The sequence below is a fragment of the Oratosquilla oratoria genome, chromosome 22 (genome assembly GCF_046742065.1).
Source record: "Oratosquilla oratoria isolate Oo_2021 chromosome 22, ASM4674206v1, whole genome shotgun sequence".
Classification (NCBI taxonomy): Eukaryota; Metazoa; Arthropoda; class Malacostraca; order Stomatopoda; family Squillidae; genus Oratosquilla; species Oratosquilla oratoria.
In genome coordinates this window covers 50,134,350-50,154,258 of record NC_134798.1, presented here as the reverse complement: position 1 = coordinate 50,154,258, position 19,909 = coordinate 50,134,350, and the positions used below count along the sequence as shown (strand labels likewise).

Below are 19,909 nucleotides of genomic sequence, written 5' to 3'. Positions count from 1 at the left end.
AGGTGAAAGCTGACGGGTCGTCAAGCTTTGTAGAGGGGGATAATGTGGCGAAATTGCATGTATGAATGTTGCATAGTGTGCCTGGATGGTTGGTATGCGTGTAAGTGATGCGTGAATCGGAGAGTCGAAGCATAAGCAAGGGGGTATGTAGCGAGGGTATGCATGGGGGGACGCCAGGGGGGGTCCCGGCGTCGCTCGCCATACCTCGCATAGAGAGAGTAAGCCTAGCATTGGTGTTGAACACACGTGTAAAACCCTCATGTTCGCTAAGCAGAATAAACAAGAGAAGACTGAACTCCTGCCTTTCCCTGATCCGGACAATTGTAGGCGTGAACTTGTATTTAACTCGTGATTCCATGATCACGGCCCACGAGAAATAGAAAAAGGTGAGTTTAATGTACATGCGAATACGTAACAATATCATAATCATTACAACTACCTTACTAAGTGGCTGTAGAGGACTTGCATTATAAACATGTTTCAAACAAGTTTATAATGCAAGTTCTCTTGTTTGTCGGCATCAAATGAAGAAGAATTCGGCTATTCAGCAAGGAGGAATTCTTCCTCTGCTTTTTGTATAAGAAATCTTTCGAAAATACCACTTTCTCAACTACTTGACTTCGAAATAATTGGAATGAGTGTTTATTTACCTAACTGATCTAACTGTCCAGTCTCCTATTCTTTATTTTCTAACATACCTAGACTCAAATTCATGCACGGTTCCAACTTAATCTATATCTTTGATTTCCAATTATATTTAAAATTGAACTAGTGTATCGTCTGAGCTTGGGCTATATGAAGATGGAAAACTATTCACATCCTGTCGACATGTGGTCTTTCTTAATTTACTTCCAAAGTTCCATGACCTGCCCTTCCATCTTTAATCAGGAGATATTTTCTATCAAAGCAAGCTATCCTCTTTATTGTGATTCACCATGAAAATTGACGTACGTAATCATAGAAATTAGGTCCATTTCGCTATCACCTTAGTAACAGGCCGCCATCTTGAATTTCAAAATGGCTGCCACAAATTTCTATAGTCAGGGATATCACTCTTTGTAGATAATATGTGAAGATGGTTTTAATTTCTAAACCTACATTTCTGAGGTCAGACAATTATTTCTAGGGATGTTCTTTATTATTAGATGACGTTTTATAGATTAAATCACCTTGTGGATTCAAAAAAATTGAATTCACGGTGGAATAATGCCTGTAGACATAAATATATTATATAGAGTAATTATGATATTTATGAAATATATATGCCCTTTATACTTACATTTCATGAAAAATGCATGTGTGAAATTCAGTTGTAGGATGCTCGTCTCAAAGACAGTACTCATTTCACCCTTTCGTGAAAATGCACACATTGTGTGTATGGTTTCACATGCTATGGAGATGATAAGACTGGAAACTTTCTGTGACAATCCAATACATACTCCTGTCATTGTAGCAGACCAGTCACTATATACCGTCCCAAAACAGGTGCAGTGGACCAGACCAGACACCTTTGGAAAACATAAGATGGTGATTATGATGGGTGGCCTGCACATTAAATCTTCTCATGTTGCTCGGAGACTGGCTGCGGGATAGTGGATAGACGACCGCACTGTCAATGCAACCTATCCCCTTTTGTAACCTGGGGCCGTATACACAAAACTTGTTAGCACTAACAAATAGCTGTTAAGGGTAACAAATTCCTGTTAAGGCTAACATTTAGCTGTTAAGCACTAACAGTGATACAGAAAACTTGTTAGGGCCTTAAAAGTACTGTTAAGATAAAAGTGCTGAGGAGGACTATTAAGCTCTTAACAAGTTCCTGTTAGTAGAGAAGATGGCGGAGCAACAACTAAAAAGATGACTGCGAGTTTATCGACAGCGACGGGACATATTTAACGAGTACAATGACGACGAACTCATCAAACGCTTCAGAATGAACCGTGCTGGTATAATAACAATGGCTGATTTAGTGAGGGACAAACTTCAATCCCGAACAGAACGGAATCGACCACTGAGTCCTGAGACGAAGGTGGCAATTACCCTATGATATTTAGCCACAGGTAAAATGCAGCAGTGACGAATTTGGGACCTCGCAAGCATCAATCAGCCGTGTCATTACTCAAACAATTGATGCACTATCAGAACCAGATATTGTAACTCAGTTTGTAAAATTCCTATTGATTCGCCAAGAAGTGCAAGTAAAACAAGCAGAGTTCATGGAAAACTGTAGGTTTCCCGGTGTTGTGGGTACCATAGATGGCACAAACATTAGAATTGGGGCTCCAAGTGTCGATGAACATTTATATGTAAACAGAAAACAATACCATAGCATCAACGTGCTTTGTCATGCCTCCCTCTTATCCTTGTGGTTTAAACTTGGCTTGAATCGCCCATTTATTATTATTTTTTCTCCATAATCACGTTGATCAAGAGGAGTGTTTCCTCTTGTGACCAGTTTGGCTTCCTTTTCTTTTTCTGTGTTTCTTCTGCCATGTCTATGTCCTCTGAAATTATTGTCGAGTCTTCTGTCGGAAGATTTGTCTGTGGCACGGCCGCCTGTACAATGCGCCTTCGTCCAAAAATATCTGTCGTTGGTTAATAAGTACTTCTAAAAACCCATATATACGATATCTATGTGCTATCATGATACTTTATTAATAAATTCTGAACAACTGCATTAATAACACTGTTTTATGTGTGCAATTTTTGATAATACGTCCATTTACATGTTCATAAGCTGCTAACTTCAGCGCTGTTTAGCGGTACTTGACAAACAACTGTTTGCTAGCTAACAGTTGTTAGTTAAGCATTGGTGTATAACTTTTAGTGGTTTTCTGTTAGCTAGCAGAGATTGTTAAGGCTAACAAAAAAGTTTTGTGTATACGGCCCCTGATTATTGTTAACACATCTCTTTCCCTTCAGTCTTTCAAAGTTGGCATACCCAGTCCTTTTAGTCTTTCCGCATAATTAGGCTGAGTTTCCACCGAGCTAGTTTCGTCAGATTCTCATCAACCGTTGCGAGTTCGTTTGGGTAGAAACGACTTCGGTTACAATCTTTCGTTTTTTCAATCTTCAAATGTCAAATTGGCTTTGCGTCACGTATTGAGAAACCGAATGGCGAAATGAAAGGAGCTAAACTTACAAATGTTAGTCAGATTGTTGAAATGTTCTTAGGGAAGTCTCGAATGTTGCAAACAAAGTCTTCTTCCGGCTATTCGAATTCACAGCATTTGACGAGAATCGGCCCTGACTCGCTCGATGGAAACGCAGCCTTATCTGCCACAGCCTTCCAAATCTCTTCAAACCATTTACACTCACGGTGGTTTCTTCCCCTTCTTGTCACAGTCTTAAAATACTCTAGCACTTCCTTCTTGAAACATGTTCTTCATAAATAAAACAAATATACACATTTTTTCTTGGGTGGGATCAATAATACAAGAATATTTCTAAAGATACTTATTATATAAATCACCTTCACCTTTGATCAACTATATCACATGCATAGTACCGGGGTATATGTCATGTACATGTTCACGAAGCAGATCCGACTATGATTTAATTTTGATAAAAAAAAATGCATATGACAAACTTACTCCACTCTACAGCTTTCTTCACAGTGGTGATTGGATTACGTTGATAATAATGGTTAATAGTAATAATAATTTTTGAGTATTTTGAATTGAAAAGTCACAATCAGGTTAATAACAAAGGTTAACATCAATAATAAATTTTGGGTATTTTGAAAGCAGTCACAATTGACAATAAAGGTTAAAAATTTGCCAGCATATAATCCTGACAATTGGACCCACTGAAGTTTGACATACTGTTTCTAGGAGATACGCTTAGTATGCTTGTGTCCTAGGACGATTCAGCACGAAAGTCACTGCGGCCGACACTAGAGACAGAGAGAGGCCTCTTTAGTCCTCTATTTTCGAGTGAACATCCCAATCTTTATTCACACCCGGTCACAGCCTACTGAATACACTGGCCAGAGAAAGGCCAGCACATCTCCAACGGGTTCCTCTGTTTCACTTGAAGACTGACGGGGTGCATTTACTCCAGATTGATGAAGAAATAGATCATACGCCTTATGCCCATTCCCCAGATAAGTTTGTTGATGGAGCTAGAACCTACTTTGTCATCAGAACTAGTCTTCGTCAGAATCTGACTCGTGGACCTTGTTGCCGGCATAAACGGCGCTGTTGTTGAACTTGTAGAAGCCCTCATATTCCACATTGGTTTCCATAACGGCCTTCAGGACTTGGGGGGGGGGGGGTAATTGGCATTAGCAAAGGTGTCCATAATGTAGATGTTCCTCTTGACATTATTCCCGAACATTGAGAAGAGGCTGTCGAAGACGTACCTCTGCGTTTGGGTTAGTCTTGCAGTAAACGAAGGCGTGGCGAAGCAGATGCCGTCAACTTCAGCGATGCCGCAGTTCTCCAGGAAGGTCTGCAGCTGTCGCACAATTTCCCGATCTCGCTGGATCCCGCGGGTGTCCCCGAATCCCGGGCTGTCGATCAGGATGCAGTTGTGGGAGGAGGGCATCCCCGGCTGGTGATAGAAGATGTAGGCCGTGATGAAGTCCGTCTGGCTCTCGGCCGGGGACCTATTGGGAGAATCGGATTCGTCGATGAGGATGAACCGGAAGTTGTCTCTGAAGTCCACCCCCGAAGATGTAGTTGACCATTGCATTGGTTAGAGTCGTCTTGCCTGTTCCAGTAGTCCCCACAAAAAGGATGACCTTACTGGTTCGTTTGGTTGGATGTCCAAGAGACAGCTTTTGTAATTTGTGTTTGTCGTCCCTGTGATCCGTCCTCATCTCCAACTTTAGAATTCAAGTCCTTCAATTTTTCCACTGGGCACAGCGTACCCTTGGCAAACCCTCTCCTTCAGGTCTGAGGCAAGAGACCTTGATGCCCATAAAAGACGAGGAATACCTGAATAAGTTTAATACGCAAACAAGTAATACCCTCCTACATGAACAATTGAAACTAAGGAAAGAACCGGAGAGAATCAAATGAGTGAACAAAAAATACTCGCTTTCATGTCGTCAGTTGACATCAGAAACTCAAGGAGATAATTGGATAGAATAAAATTAAGCAGCAATTATAAGGTCCAGGTGGGGTCTCTTTCAAGGGGTCATAACATTAATTTGGATCATTTCTCCCACACCGAATACGAACTCAACAAGAAGATGCCAAAGCCAAAAATTTTGATGGGAGGACAGAAGAGGAAAAATATATATATATATATATATATATATATATATATATATATATATATATATATATATTTTGCAAGTTGTCAATCAGATGAAGAAATTGTTAAAAAAAAAAAAGTAAGGCAATATTGCAAAGGAAACACCACTCTTGGAGTAGCATATGCTAAAGTTAATGGCTTACTACCTCACAGTCGACTTGTGTGGAAATTGGAGCATGTTGGAGGACTGAGAGGCAAACTACTAGAATGGATGGAAAAAAATTAAGGAAAGATACGTGAAGACCGTGGTAAAAAAGGTCAAGATGGATAGGAGTAACGAGCGGAGTACCACAAGGTTCAGTGCTTGAGCCAATAATGTTTCTTGTCTATGTCAGTGATATGATGGAAAGAACAAGCTATGCCAACATCTTTGCAGGTGATGCAAAAATCACGAGAAAAGTGAAAATAAGGAGGACGGTAGACTATTGCTAAATTATCTAGACACTATTTTTGTACGGAACCAAGAAAGAGAAATGAAGTTTGATAAAAAAAAAAAAAAAATGCAAGGTACTGGGAATGGGCAGTGGTGGCAAAAGACCATCCTTAAAGAACCCCTTGGAAAGTGAACCCATTACCAAAGCAAAAGAGGAGAAAGATTTGGGAGTGTTGATAAAAGACGAGATTGTGGGAGAGACATACGGATTACTGCAGAAGATCAAAATGGCGTTTCACTCTGTGGATGAAGAGATTAAGGGAAAACTCATCGAAATCCTGATTTGTCCAAGACTGGAATATGCATCAGTTGTGTGATTTCCACACAGAGTGAAGGATATAAGCAAGATCGAGAGCATACAAAGGGCAGCAACCAAACTGGTCTCCAGCCTGGCAGATAAACTCTACGAGAAAAGACTAAGAACACTGGGCCTACCAGCTTTGAAAAATCATATGCGTCAGTAGTATGATCTCCACAGGGTGAGGGATATCAAGATCGAGAAAATGTAAAGGGCAGCAACCAGATTGGTCCCCAGCATAACAGATAAACCCTCAAGTGATTGACAATGAGTGGAGGAGCCTTGATTGTATTAAAATCCCTGATGAGATCAGAAACTCGAGATCTGATATGGCGAGTTTTTATTTGAAATCAAAGCCATATTTCCACTGTGACGATAAAAACAAATTTGGGAACATTGCCACATTAGCTCTATATATTCTCTCCATACCAACCTCTAATGCTGATGCTGAGAGAACATTTTCCAAGCTGAATAATGTAAAAACGAAAACCAGAAACTCCCTCTCATGTCAGTCAATCTCTTCATTGATATATATTTCAGAGGAAGTAAATATGATGGGTGGCTGTTATAAGTACAAGCCATCAGACTTTCTGTTAGAAATTGTAAAATAACTATGTTGTAATTTTGTACTTTTAAATGTTGTTATCATAGGCCTGTTGTTATAAACTTGTATGGTTATTTCCCATTGTTATGAACTTGTATGGTTAATTCCTATTGTTATAAACTTGTATGGTTAATTTTGGGGTAGAATTACAATGTACTCATTAAAATGCGTTATGAGATAATGAAGTACTTCTATTGTATATCCACGAAACTATCAAATGTTATTATAAACAACACCGTAAACAATAACGTTAATTCCTCTGCATTTAAGATATCCAACATTTCCTTAGTTACCCATGCAAACTGACAAAGAAAATGGCATGACGTCATAGCTTACAACTGTGCACTGAGTGGTCCGACAACTTGACCAATCAGAGCAGAGCACGGATAGTCAAAACCAAAGACTACGAAAGACTGGAAGGGACGGAAAAGTGTATAAATAGCCTAACTGATTACTCATGAGTTTAGTTACTTCAATCAACGCTAGAGATTGCTGTGCTTCATTCGGAAAGGATTAGCGGGCTTTTTGAATCGTCTGCATGTTTACATTTCAGCCATCTGTCACTTGGAACACAAGGTTAGTTCAAACGGTCCAAAAGTTCTCATCCTGAATTCATGTACCATCGGTTTCCTAAAGAACCACAAAGGTAAGTGTATATTATACTGCCAACATTAAGTATTATAGACATATAAGTGTCATTTTATTGATTAACCCATTCAACTCCGATGACAAGATGTCTTGTCATTTGGTCAAATAAAACAAAAAATCATAAAACACCAAAATGTTTGATCAAACACCAGAAAAATATGACGTCAATCCTCGCTTCGCTCGCAGCGAAGCGAGGACTGACGTCATATTTTTCTGGTGTTTGATAAAACATTTTGGTGTTTTATGATTTTTTGTTTTATTTGACCAAATGACAAGACATCTTGTCATCGGAGTTGAATGGGTTAAGTAAAAATGTAAATCAACATTCTTCTTTTTGATAGATGTTCAAAGTGGATACAAGTAACCGGTATATCAACATTAAGAAAGAAAACACCTACACAATTAAATAAAAGTCAAAGGATATGTAGCCATCATTTTTCTCAACGGCAATATGCATCATCAACCCATTTGTGCCCCAATGCATACCCAGATCAAAATTTGCCTGGTGATTCAATGCAGTTTTATATATACATTATCATAAGATTACAATAATTAACATTGGTAAGAAGTAATGATTTTCATTATGCATTCTATTATCTATCACATCCAGCACACCCAGATGAGCCAGAAATAACCAGTATGGATGCAGGTAAGTGCTTGATCAATGTGAAAATAGTATAGCACAGTTCTGAGATTAATTGAAATTACTTTATTTTATTAGCACATTGCATTTGAAACAAAACATTGCTTGTCTCTATATATTATATATTTCTGTATTACTTTAAAGTTGAACATTATTTAGAATATTCTTTCATTGCCATTAGCTAATTTTTGTATTTGCACAAAACATATTTCAACTTGAAATTACAAACTAAATTCTGAGCATAGATACCTTGCATACATTATCTGTTTATAACAGTACAAAACATCACATATATTATTTTACAGATATTGACCTGCACTTGGATACTGCAAGTACTTTGCATCACCAGCAAATTGAAATGGAAATCTTGTCAAGTTCATTGGATGAGAACTTTGGTTAGTACTGACCATTTATTAGCATTGCATAATTCTATAAGAGATGGCCTGTAAATCATAAAAAAGTAAGGAACATATGTCAAATTGCAACAACAGATATTAGTACCACAATTGAGTCCACAGTTATATAGATGTTTTATAGACCTGTTTCACACTCTTGGCATATATGTGATAATGTGATAACAATAGAAATTGTTCTGGTAGGTGCTGGGGGATGGCATACACTCATCAACACTCCTCTCAGGTAGAGAGAGATTGCTGGAGTTTTGGACGTAGTCTAAGGAAGATACAGTCATCTCTTATCAAATTACTTAGTAATATTTAATAAACATATATGAATGAAGTTATAACTCAGTTTTAGATTTATTCCACATGCTCTCTTACATGAATGTGAGTTGGATGCAATGTGTCATGGGGGTATTGGAGATGTAGCCCCCATCAACCTGTAGGATATATTCTAATTAAGAGTATTTCACATTCCACAAATATTTCTTCATAATGAGCTGTTAATGTGAAAGATGCAAAAGTAATAAAAAAAAAGGCTGCTGATTGGCATATAATGTAGATCATGTAGATTGTCTGGCGCTGACATTGGCATATGCAGTATAATGACATAAATTCACCAATTAACAGGTACTTTGAGAACATCTACAGCATTGCATTTTTCATCAGCTCAACAATCAGTAAATGGTAGGTATATCCACATTCTTTATTCCACATATTTATTTCCTATTAAAGTCATATTATTTATTATCAAAATCAAGTACGTTTTTCTGCTACCAACATGTGCACTTGGAAAAAATGGATACTTTAGGTAAAAGTTACCAAGAGGACGGCATTTACCTCAATCAAAGTCCCCTAACTCCAACTTACAATCATTGGGAATTGAGTCCTCTCAGTAATTTTTAAAATAATTTATTTACAAGAGTACTATATATTATTTACAAGATTTCTTATTAGTTTTTAATGTTTGGCCATTGAAATTACAGCAGATACATCACAAGCAAGACATGTTTTGGAGCAAGTTGGAGAAGTCTTGTCCTGTTCTGGTAAAGAACAAATTTGCTATTTCCCTTTCTTTAAAGTATGAAACTATGCATTTTATAATTGAGAATCATTACTATCATATTGCTGTTTTGCTAACATCAACAAATACTACCATAGTGCATTTAGGAAAGGGATATATATTTTTTTCATTTTTTGCAGGTGAGATGTCAGACAAAACTGTATTTGCAGATACTGTGGAAGAGGAAGTAGAGGAAGTCATATCCAACACTGGTAGGTGAAAACTCATATTTGATATAATGCTAGTCGTAAACAAAAGAAAATTAAAGTATAATATTATTTCTTAAGTAAGAATGATTGTGTTTACTAATTGTACTTGCAAAATATTTAATCCAATTAAAAAGACACTATCAGTGCCTCATTATAATGTTCTTTCATCATTGAATAGATGAAGATTGCTGCCAAACAAAAGTTGGGAAGGTGATCCTCAAAATTATTCTGCAACCCCTCTTACCTCAAATGCTAATAAGAGTAAGTAAAATCATAGTTCAGTATGGTAGTGTTGATATTTCTTTACTTTCTCTTTATTTCTCATTACCTACAAAGTTAATATCTACTAGTCTGTATAGATGTTCTTTAATACTTCATACTTCTCACAAAAGCATTTTTCTTGTATTTGCATCCCCCCAACCTGTAAGGAAAATACATATATTTTCTTATTAAGCAAAACATTGAAATATACTGTTTGCAATTACTTATATGTAAAACACTACTCTCTTCACAATCACAGATGTAGTACTTTATCTGTTTTTATTTATGAAGGCATGTTAAGCTTTGGTAAATGTTTTAGCCATGCACGTTTTTGCTTTTTATTTTTACTGAATAGGTTTGCTTTATTATGTGTCATTCTATTATTGATAATGATTATTTTATTTGCACAATTATTTCATTTACAATGCATGAATTTCTGCTCTCTGGACTGGTGCTTATACAAGTGTATAATTAATTTTCAAATATGTGACCATGCATGATTCATTTTACGTTTATTATAGATATGATGTTATCATTTAATTTATGCTTTGTTTTTGTTTTTTGTTAAGTTGTTGTTTTGTTTGCTTGCTTTTGCATGACTTGCTCTTTGATTTATGTTGGTTGTTTTAATTTTCTGTGCTCTGTTCTCTTGTATCTTTGTTAAGTTTTAAATATGTGTTCTTTGGAATTAATAAAATTATGAAATAAAACCTAAGCTTTCATTTGCCCATATTACCACATATGATACCCATGAAGACTAATGATAAAGATATGTATATATATATATATATATATGTATATGTGTATATAATATATATATACATATATATGTGTGTGTGTATGTATATATATATATATATATGTGTGTGTGTGTATATATATGTATATAATATATATATACATATATATGTGTGTGTGTATATATAATTTTTTCTTTATATTTTATGAAAGTTTCAGAGGTATGAAATATATTATACAAATGAGATATTGTCAAATGTCAAGTATGTGAAAGCAAATACTATTTTCACAGTAATGGTTACAATTGAAGTAAAAAAAAAAAGTATTGAGCTAAAACAATAATCATATACAAGGCCGAAAATATCAATCAATATATAATTTTAAAAATATATAAAATACAATAAAATGGCAACAATGGCTATCGCTTCGATTATTAATTTTTCAACCGCTCAATAGATGGCGTTGAAACCACAGTAATCTAGCAGTATTTGGCATCAATTCTGGCTACATATTTTTGCTATACACCTTACGAACCCTTCCTGTATTTCTTATATAGTCTTTGGTCAAAACACGGAATTCTGGCAGCCCTGATTGGGAGGCAACATGAGTTGGAGGAGACCTCACTGCTGTCAACATCAGGTGAAATGTTCCCTCGTGACCCTACTTTTACGGCACTTTCTCGTAGTAAAAGTTGATTTTTGCTAATTGTATTCACTATGTGTAATACAATCAAGTGTGTGAAAATAATACAAATCATACGATAATTACCCAAGATACATGACACTGAAACTTTTAAATCTCTCTTTCTCAAAATGAGAAAAATACGCTTTTAAAAATTCACTAAGAAAAGAGAAACATTTAGAGCTTCTTGAAAATTCTCATAGTTATACAATTTGGGTGTGTGTACATCGTGTAGTTTTGCTTTTTTTTTATAAAGTGCAAAATTAAGCCTTGGGAGCGTTTAATTGACGAAAAATACGGTCATAAAAACAATATATATACACATATTTGCGACAGCAATTTCTTGCGACGTATGGACAATTCTAACAAAAACAAAACTACAGGGTGTTTATATGTTATTTAAGTATTACCATGCAAAAGCTGGGGTCTCTGGGACAAATATTACGATTTTCATTTACTTATGAATTCTTAACATCGGTATGACGTCATAACGTTATGACGTCATAACACAACAAGTTCTTATTTTGGCAAAACATCAACGTCTAAATTTTAAACAAAACCTGGAAGTTTGAACAAAAAATATTGAGAACTTTTTTTTTTATAAATATTTTTTACTTCACTGTGGAGCCTCCCCTTAATCATGAGAAAATCACATTTGATATATGCACACATTATCTATATAATGTATGATACACATGCACATACACATATATATGCCCTTATTTAGCAAACCCTGCTCAACCATGTTTTATATTTACTATTTCCATACTTTAGTTCCATCCTTACGGACCAGTCACGTATTCACCCTATTGTCTATTGGCACCGTACTGTGAATACAACTACAAGTAACACTGAAATAATGTTAGATAGATAGACTTGCCACACCTTTCTTTTTCGCTACATTCCTGTTCCGAGAGTGGTTCGGTTTGGGCTACTTATGTTCCTACTTATGAGACTATTGCTTACGTTAGGTTAGGTTACGTAGGTCAGGTTAGGTTAGGTTAGGTTAAGTAACGTATTAACAAGATATCCGTGACCTATTAACAAGATATAAACGTACATCAATGCGAGCGTATTGTTGCCCCACCTTTTTCTTTCGCTACATTGCAACCGTGTTCCCAGAGTATCGTTCCCTCATCTGCTATATTCCCAACCTTTGTGGTTAGGCTTTGTTTTGTTACGTTAGGTTAGGTTACGTAAGTTAGGTTAGGTTAGCTTACGTTAGGTAAGTTAGGTAACGTTATGTATTATTAAAATATACACATACATCAACGCGAGAGTACTCGGTGAGTATCGTTGCCTCATCTGCTACATTCCCAACTATAGTGGTTCTGTTTGGGTCACTTATGTTCCTACTTATGAGACTATTTCTTACGTTAGGTTAGGTTCGGTTAGGTGTGAAAAATGGTTTGGTTTGGTTACGTAACGTATTAACAAGATATACGTGACATATTAACAAGATATTAACATACCTCAACGCGAGCGTATCGTTGCCCCACCTTCTTTTTCCGCTACATTGGAACCCTGTTCCGAGAGTATCGTTCCCTCATCTGCTATATTCCCAACCTTTGCTGTAGAGGCTTGGTTTTGTTACGTTAGGTTAGGTTAGGTAAGTTAGGTTACGTTAGGTAACTTAGGTAAGGTTATGTATTAACAAAATATACACATACATCAACGCGAGCGTACGTTATACGTTTGTGTAACCTCATTTGTTTTACGCTCACTTCACACAGCCTGATTGGCTGCTAAGTTTCCGCCGCAATTACGTTACTCATGTCTTCCTACGTACAATTGTGTCCTTGGGGTGGGCGAGCTTAGGTTACGTTACGTTAGGTTTGGTTAGTTTACTGTTAGGTTACGTTACGTATTCACAAAAGATCAACATACATCAACGCGAGCGTATGTTTGGCCCATACGCGAGACGCACTTCAATTGTTTTGACCTAGCGTGACCCACGCATGCTACATTGACCTGACAGTTTAACAATGGCCACCCAGTGTACTGGGTGTTCCACCACCTACTTCCATACGATCCAAGTGTATTTACGCGACGACGCTGCCGCAACAAACTTCCTAAAAACACACGGAACAATCAACCTCTTCAACACAAGCCTCTACTTCATCAGCATAAGGTAATCATAATGCTATTATTGTACGGTTGCTACGTTCTGAGGCTGCATAGATTAGGACAACTTCATATATGTCTCATGTGTTCCTAGTCATAAATGTTGTGATATTAACCCATTAAACTCCGATGACAAGATGTCTTGTCATTTGGTCAAATAAAACAAAAAATCATAAAACACCAAAATGTTTGATCAAACACCAGAAAAATATGACGTCAGTCGCGAGCGAAGCGAGGACTGACGTCATATTTTTCTGGTGTTTGATCAAACATTTTGGTGTTTTATGATTTTTTGTTTTATTTGACCAAATGACAAGACATCTTGTCATCGGAGTTTAATGGGTTAACGCTGGTGTAATACATTCTCATTATATAGCCTTTCTATTTTCTTTCCGGTGTTATTAAATGCCGGAACAGTATGGTACGAACTTTTTTATGAGGCTCACTAGTTATTTCCCGTGTTTTATTGCTACGTTCTGAGGCGGCATAGATTTAGACAACTTCATATATGTCTCATGTGTTCCTAGTCATAAATGTTGTGATATTAACGCTGGTGTAATACATTCTCATTATATAGCCTTTCTATTTTCTTTCCGGTGTTATTAAATGGCGGAACAGTTAGGTACGAATTTTTTTATGAGGCTCACTATTTATTTCCTATCGTAGCATTCAAATTCATTACGAAGACAGGTCAGCCAAGGCATACAAATATACATTATAGCAAGGTATTTAGCGATTCGCGATTCGTCGCTGCAGATTGTAAACCACAAAATGGCGGCCATCTATAGACCCGAGTACGCTTCGCTAAATGTAGCGAATCATCGCTGCCGCTTGTAAACCACAACATGCCTGCCATGTATAAGCCCCAAAACACGGCACATTCCCGTCAACAACGTTGAATTATTTGTATTTCAATGACATTCCTGGCTATAGATCTTAGAGCTGTGATATTGCATACGCCCATTACTCCATTTATTGCTCCTCCCCACCCAAAAACCCCCTTCTCCCACACTTCCCCTCAGATCGTTCTGCTAACCGAGGTAACTATAGACTTGAGTGCGCTTCGCTAAATCTAGCGATTCCTCGCTGCCGCTTGTCAACCACAACATGGCTGCCATGTGTAAGCCCAAATCACGGAACACTCCCGCCAACCGGGGTGTTTTTCCCTATTTCTATGATATTCCTGGCTCTATATCGCATAAATCCGTGCTTTTGCAAACGCCCATTACCCCATTTATTGCTTCTCCCCACCCAAAAACCCCGTTTTCCCACACGTCCCCCTCAGATCGTTCTGGTAAGCGAGGTAACCCAAGTTACATATCTTTCATATTCAATATCTCGAGAACTACGCACTTGCGAAGGAAATCAAGTACACCATGGTTCATATCACAACATTTATCACTAGGAACACATGGGCCATATATCAACTTGTACCGTTGTGTGCATATATAAATTGACCCTTTATTTGGCAATAAATCAATGTGCATGAAGTGCAAATAATGACAAGAACACATAGTTCGAAATAATAAATGTAAATTGCCGAGGATAACACAAAAAGCATGAACGCTTATTTCCATTGTGGTCCTCATCAGGTAATTTTTCTACATTAAGTCACACGGACAAACATGAGTAATACCAGTCAGTATACATATGACACGTAAACATTGTTATAGATTTGCTAATATTACTGAAATGTTTGTACACATAGGAACATTGAGTCCGAATATTTGAGCACCATCCAAAAGGAACCTTGCATTAAGCAAAGGAACAACAAAATAATGTTAAACTGTAACAAAACAGTATGAGTGAGTACTATATCGGAGTAGTACCATTAATAATATATTGCATTTTTCTACATCTGTATCAACATGTATGAGTGAGTACTATATCAGAGTAGGACCATTAATGATATACTACAATATTCAACATCTGTAACAACATGTAGTTATAGAGAGAAGGATGAGAAACAAAGAGGATGCAGATTTTCTTAAAGAGTTGTTTGTTGGAGCCATGGAGCTTGATAGCAATGCTCTTGTGATAAATAAAATGTTTAGACTGGGCACTATAAAGGAAAATTCCACAAGACCAAGACCCCTACTGGTGGGCTTTGATTCAGAGAGCTTGAAGAATATGGTACTAAAGAGAATAGTCAATCTCAGAGGACGTGAGAAATATAGAGATGTCAAAATCCATTGCGACATGACCAAGGCCCAAAGAGAGAAGCAAAAAGAGTTGACTGAGGAAGCAAAGAAAAGGGAAGCAAATGATCAGTCGGGAAAGTTCTTTTACCGGGTGAGGGGTCCACTTGGGAAAAGAAGTGGTAAAAATACAGCTGAATCATTAATCTGCTGGTATACAAACGCTGACACCTTGGCAAATAAAATGACTGAACTGAGAACTAGGATATTATTACATGTACATAATGGACCTGATATTTTATTTATTAATGAAATAAAACCAAAAAACTGTCGATACGATTTGGTATTAAGTGAATTACAAATAGATGGATACAAAATGTTTACTAACATTATGGATGAATTAGGAAGAGGTATAGATCTATGTCAAAAAAAATATGCATGCACGAGAAATTAAACTAATAACCAATTATCAGGAATTTGTGTGGATTAAAATACAATTACAGGGAAAGGATGAAATACTAGTAGATGGTATATACAGAAGTCCTAACAGTGAAGAAGAAAATAATAGTAATCTAAGAAAACTTATCAAGGAGGCAATAGAAATGAATACATCCCATGTACTCATCACTGGGGACTTTAATTTCCCTGAAATTAGCTGGCAAAGATGGACAACCCAGAATAGTATAAATAGTGAAGAATACCTATTTTTGGAAACTTTGAGAGATACTTATATGTTCCAGCATGTTAAGGAAGTAACAAGAGGAAGAGGTACTGATAACCCCAGTCTTTTGGACTTAGTCTTGACTAATGAGGAGGATATGATAAATTCAGTTACAACCTTATCACCCCTGGGCAAGAGTGACCATAGCTTACTGAAATTCGACTACAATTGCTACATACGGAGAATTCCAACTAAAAGACAGGTCTTCTTCTATGATAAAGGTGATTATGAAGCAATGAGAAAAGATTTTCCCCAGAAATGGACAGAGAAGGTACAAAAAATTGATGGACTTGAGGACAAATGGTCTACTGTGAAGAACAAATTAAAAGAGGTGGAAAGCATATATGTTCCTAGTAGAACCTATGATAGTAATTTAGCCAGAGATAGACACAGACTTATTAAATTGGACGAGGGCACCAAAATGGCTATTAAGAAGAAAAACAGAAGTTGGTCTCGGTACATGGAAACCAAAAACAGTGACAAGTTAAAGGAATATAAGAAATGGAGGAACAAAGTACGGTGTCTGACCAGAAAACTTCAGAAAAAAGAGGAAAAAGATATAGTAGGTCAAATTAAAGAGAAACCCAAGAAATTCTGGAGTTTCATCAAAAGTAAACTTAAAACAGTGACTAGAGTTACAGACCTAAAAGCCAGGGATGGAAAAATTGCCATAACGGATGAGGAGAAGGCCGAAGTATTATCAGCCTTTTTCTCGAAGGTATTTACCCAGGAACCAGATGGTGAATTGCCACATATACCAGATCGTAACTTTGATGAACCACTGAATGACTCAAGTGAAAGAGGAAGATGTATGGAAAAAACTTGGAAAGCTAAAAGTGGATAAATCACCCGGCCCTGATAATATAAATGCCAGGATCCAAAAGGAACTCAGGGACAACATTACTCCAGTACTGACAGAGTTATTTGAAACATCTATTAGAGAGGGGAAGCTACCGGAAGACTGGAAATCAGCTAATGTGAGTGCAATACACAAAGGGGGAGATAAATCTGAGGTCAACAACTATCGCCCTGTGAGCCTCACATGTATTACTTGCAAAGTTCTTGAATCTATTATAAGGGACCACATTATGGAACACATGACACGTAATGATTTGTTTTCAGACAGTCAGTTTGGATTTCTAACAGGTAGGTCAACTGTTCTTCAGCTGCTACATGTTATTGACAAATGGACCAGAGTCATTGATGATGGAGGAGAAACTGATGCAATATTCTTAGATTTTCAAAAAGCATTTGATAAAGTCCCTCATCAAAGACTTCTAAGAAAGCTTGCTGGATATGGTGTGGGCGGTAATGTCCTCATATGGATCACCTCATTTTTATTGGAGAGGAGGCAAAGAGTCCAAATCAATGGAACATTCTCAAAATATCAAAGAGTACACAGTGGCATTCCCCAAGGCAGTATACTTGGACCAGTGCTTTTTGTCATATATATTAATGATTTACCTAGCTGTGTGCAGTCGGACTTGTTCTTATTCGCTGATGACACTAAAAATTTTCGAGAAATTAAAAATGAAGAAGACAGACATAAATTACAAGAAGACTTGGACTCCCTGCAAGAATGGTCAAGAACATGGTTAATGCCATTCCACCCCCAGAAGTGCAAACACATGAAAGTAAGTGGAGGGCGCAGGCAAACAAAAGACACAGTATATTATATGTTACGTGGTGAGGAAAATGAAACAGTGGTTCAGAGAAGTGTCAAGGAGAAAGACCTAGGCTTGCTTACTGATGAGAGTTTATCCTTTGGTGACCACATACAGGAAAAAGTGAACAAAGCCAACCAGATTATGGGAATGATTAGGCGATCTTTTGTATACCTTGATATACCAACATTTCGCACTCTATTTAAGGCAATTGTTCGACCTCACTTGGAATATGCTCAGTCCGTCTGGTCACCTTATAAGAAAAAGGATATTAGGACAATAGAAAATGTTCAACGTAGAGCATCCAAGATGGTGCCACACCTACAAAACCTTAATTATGAGGAAAGACTAAGGAAGCTGGACCTTCCAACTTTAGTATATCGAAGATTACGTGGAGATATGATGGAGGTCTACAAAATTTTAAATCAGTACTATGACCCTGCTGTTAATATAAATTTCCAATTGAGAAAAGGACCAACTCGGGGTAACATATTAAAGATCTTTAAACCAAGGAGCCGGACTAGACTGCGACAAGGTGTTTTCCAGGTGAGGGTAGTGGATGCTTGGAACAGCCTCCCCAATAGTGTCATAAAGGCAAACTCTATAAGAGAATTTGAAATGAAACTTGATAAGCACTGGGAGAGACAGGCAATAAAATATGACTATCAAAAAACTATTACATTTACTGGCACACCCGGCAAAGACCTACCGGAGGATGACCACGATGTAATTTTTGCATCTGGCCAATCGAAGGTCACCGATCTGGACATATAGGTCACGCGACCTGCGTCCAGTATCACTGCAGCTAGGGTTACCTATTAATTAACTCTGACATTTTACCTGAATCTCAGGACGGAGTGGGCAATTACTATGAGTAGTACATTATAACCTGAAGCACCAGAGGTAGGGTACAGGGGACCAGTACTCGAATGAGTAAAACAACAAGGAGAATGAGGAAAGAGGTCAGATCATAACTGTTCTCGGAACCTACCTGAGGCATATGCCATATTATGACTGGCAAAACAAAGGTGGAAACCAATTTGTAAACATCAATCATTGTTATGCTTAACTAAACTTCTGAAAAAAGGGGGGGAGGGGAGGTCAGAAACAGTTATGAGTGAACGCAGATATGGATGGTATTACTCATGGATTCAGGTATCCCTCACTAAGCTAGATAAAAAGATAAGTATCGACTTACCTCCATTGTTTTTGCGGATTTTAGTAAATTACACAAATGAAGGCAAAGTGTTCACTACTGCTACGTATGGGACTTCTCGTCAATTGCTTACTACGTTTTTAGCTGGGGAAACATGTACTCCCCAATACGTTCTTTTCGTGGTATACGACTACACTACGTCATGTCTGTCTTCCCAACGTAATCATGATTGGTTCGGCCACTCGACGTTAAGCCAATCAAAATCTAGATCTGTACAAGATGCCAAGTAAGATATGACGTCACTCACAAGTTGGCACAAAGGAGTTGGCCCCGATGTCTTTGATAGAATAGATAAGTAATTAGATAAACAAACAAAACAATGAACACATTAAAACACATTTTATTCATCTTCAGACCGGTTGAATATATTATTCGGTATAATATGTTCAACCGTTCTGTTGCGATTGGAGAATGTATGTTGTACGTTCTCGGACGACACGGTCTACGCTCAACCGCTGAGGCAGGGTGCATGGTCAGGGTTGCCAGGTGGTTCCAACATTTTGTGGCATTAATTTGTGTGATTTTTGGCAACACTAATGCCCAATTTGGCAATTATTTTGGCAATAGAATAATATATATATATATATATATATATATATATATATATATATACATATATATTATATATATATATTTAGAGAGAGAGAGAGAGAGTGGAGTAGTTACTTGGAAATGGAAGAATATTCTTCTACTTCATCTCTATGAAAACCAAGAATTTTTATCAATGTAAAACCAATAAATTGGAGATAAGTAACTACACACCAGTAATAAGGGATAAAGTCTAGACATGTGTCCAGACACATTTTTT

At 37.1% G+C, this 19,909-nt stretch overlaps 1 protein-coding gene across 5 annotated transcripts in view; it reads right to left on the bottom strand.

The window, feature by feature from the left end:
- Positions 1 to 19,244, bottom strand: part of LOC143037579 (uncharacterized protein C3orf38 homolog) — a 56,649-nt gene extending 37,405 nt beyond the window's left edge. Inside the window, exons 1-3 of one of the 5 annotated variants that reach the window (XM_076206012.1) lie at positions 19,084 to 19,244; positions 8,668 to 8,726; positions 1,280 to 1,508 (exon numbers count right to left, since the gene is read on the bottom strand). Coding sequence is in view for 1 of the 5 variants with exons in the window: in XM_076206010.1 (XP_076062125.1) it covers positions 19,084 to 19,089 (6 nt within the window). In the remaining 4 variants the exon portion in view is untranslated. The remainder of the gene's footprint in view (positions 1 to 1,279; positions 1,509 to 8,667; positions 8,727 to 19,083) is intronic. The other 4 variants (XM_076206014.1, XM_076206013.1, XM_076206015.1 and 1 more) reach the window with 4 other exon arrangements.
- Between the last annotated feature and the right edge of the window lie 665 nt (positions 19,245 to 19,909).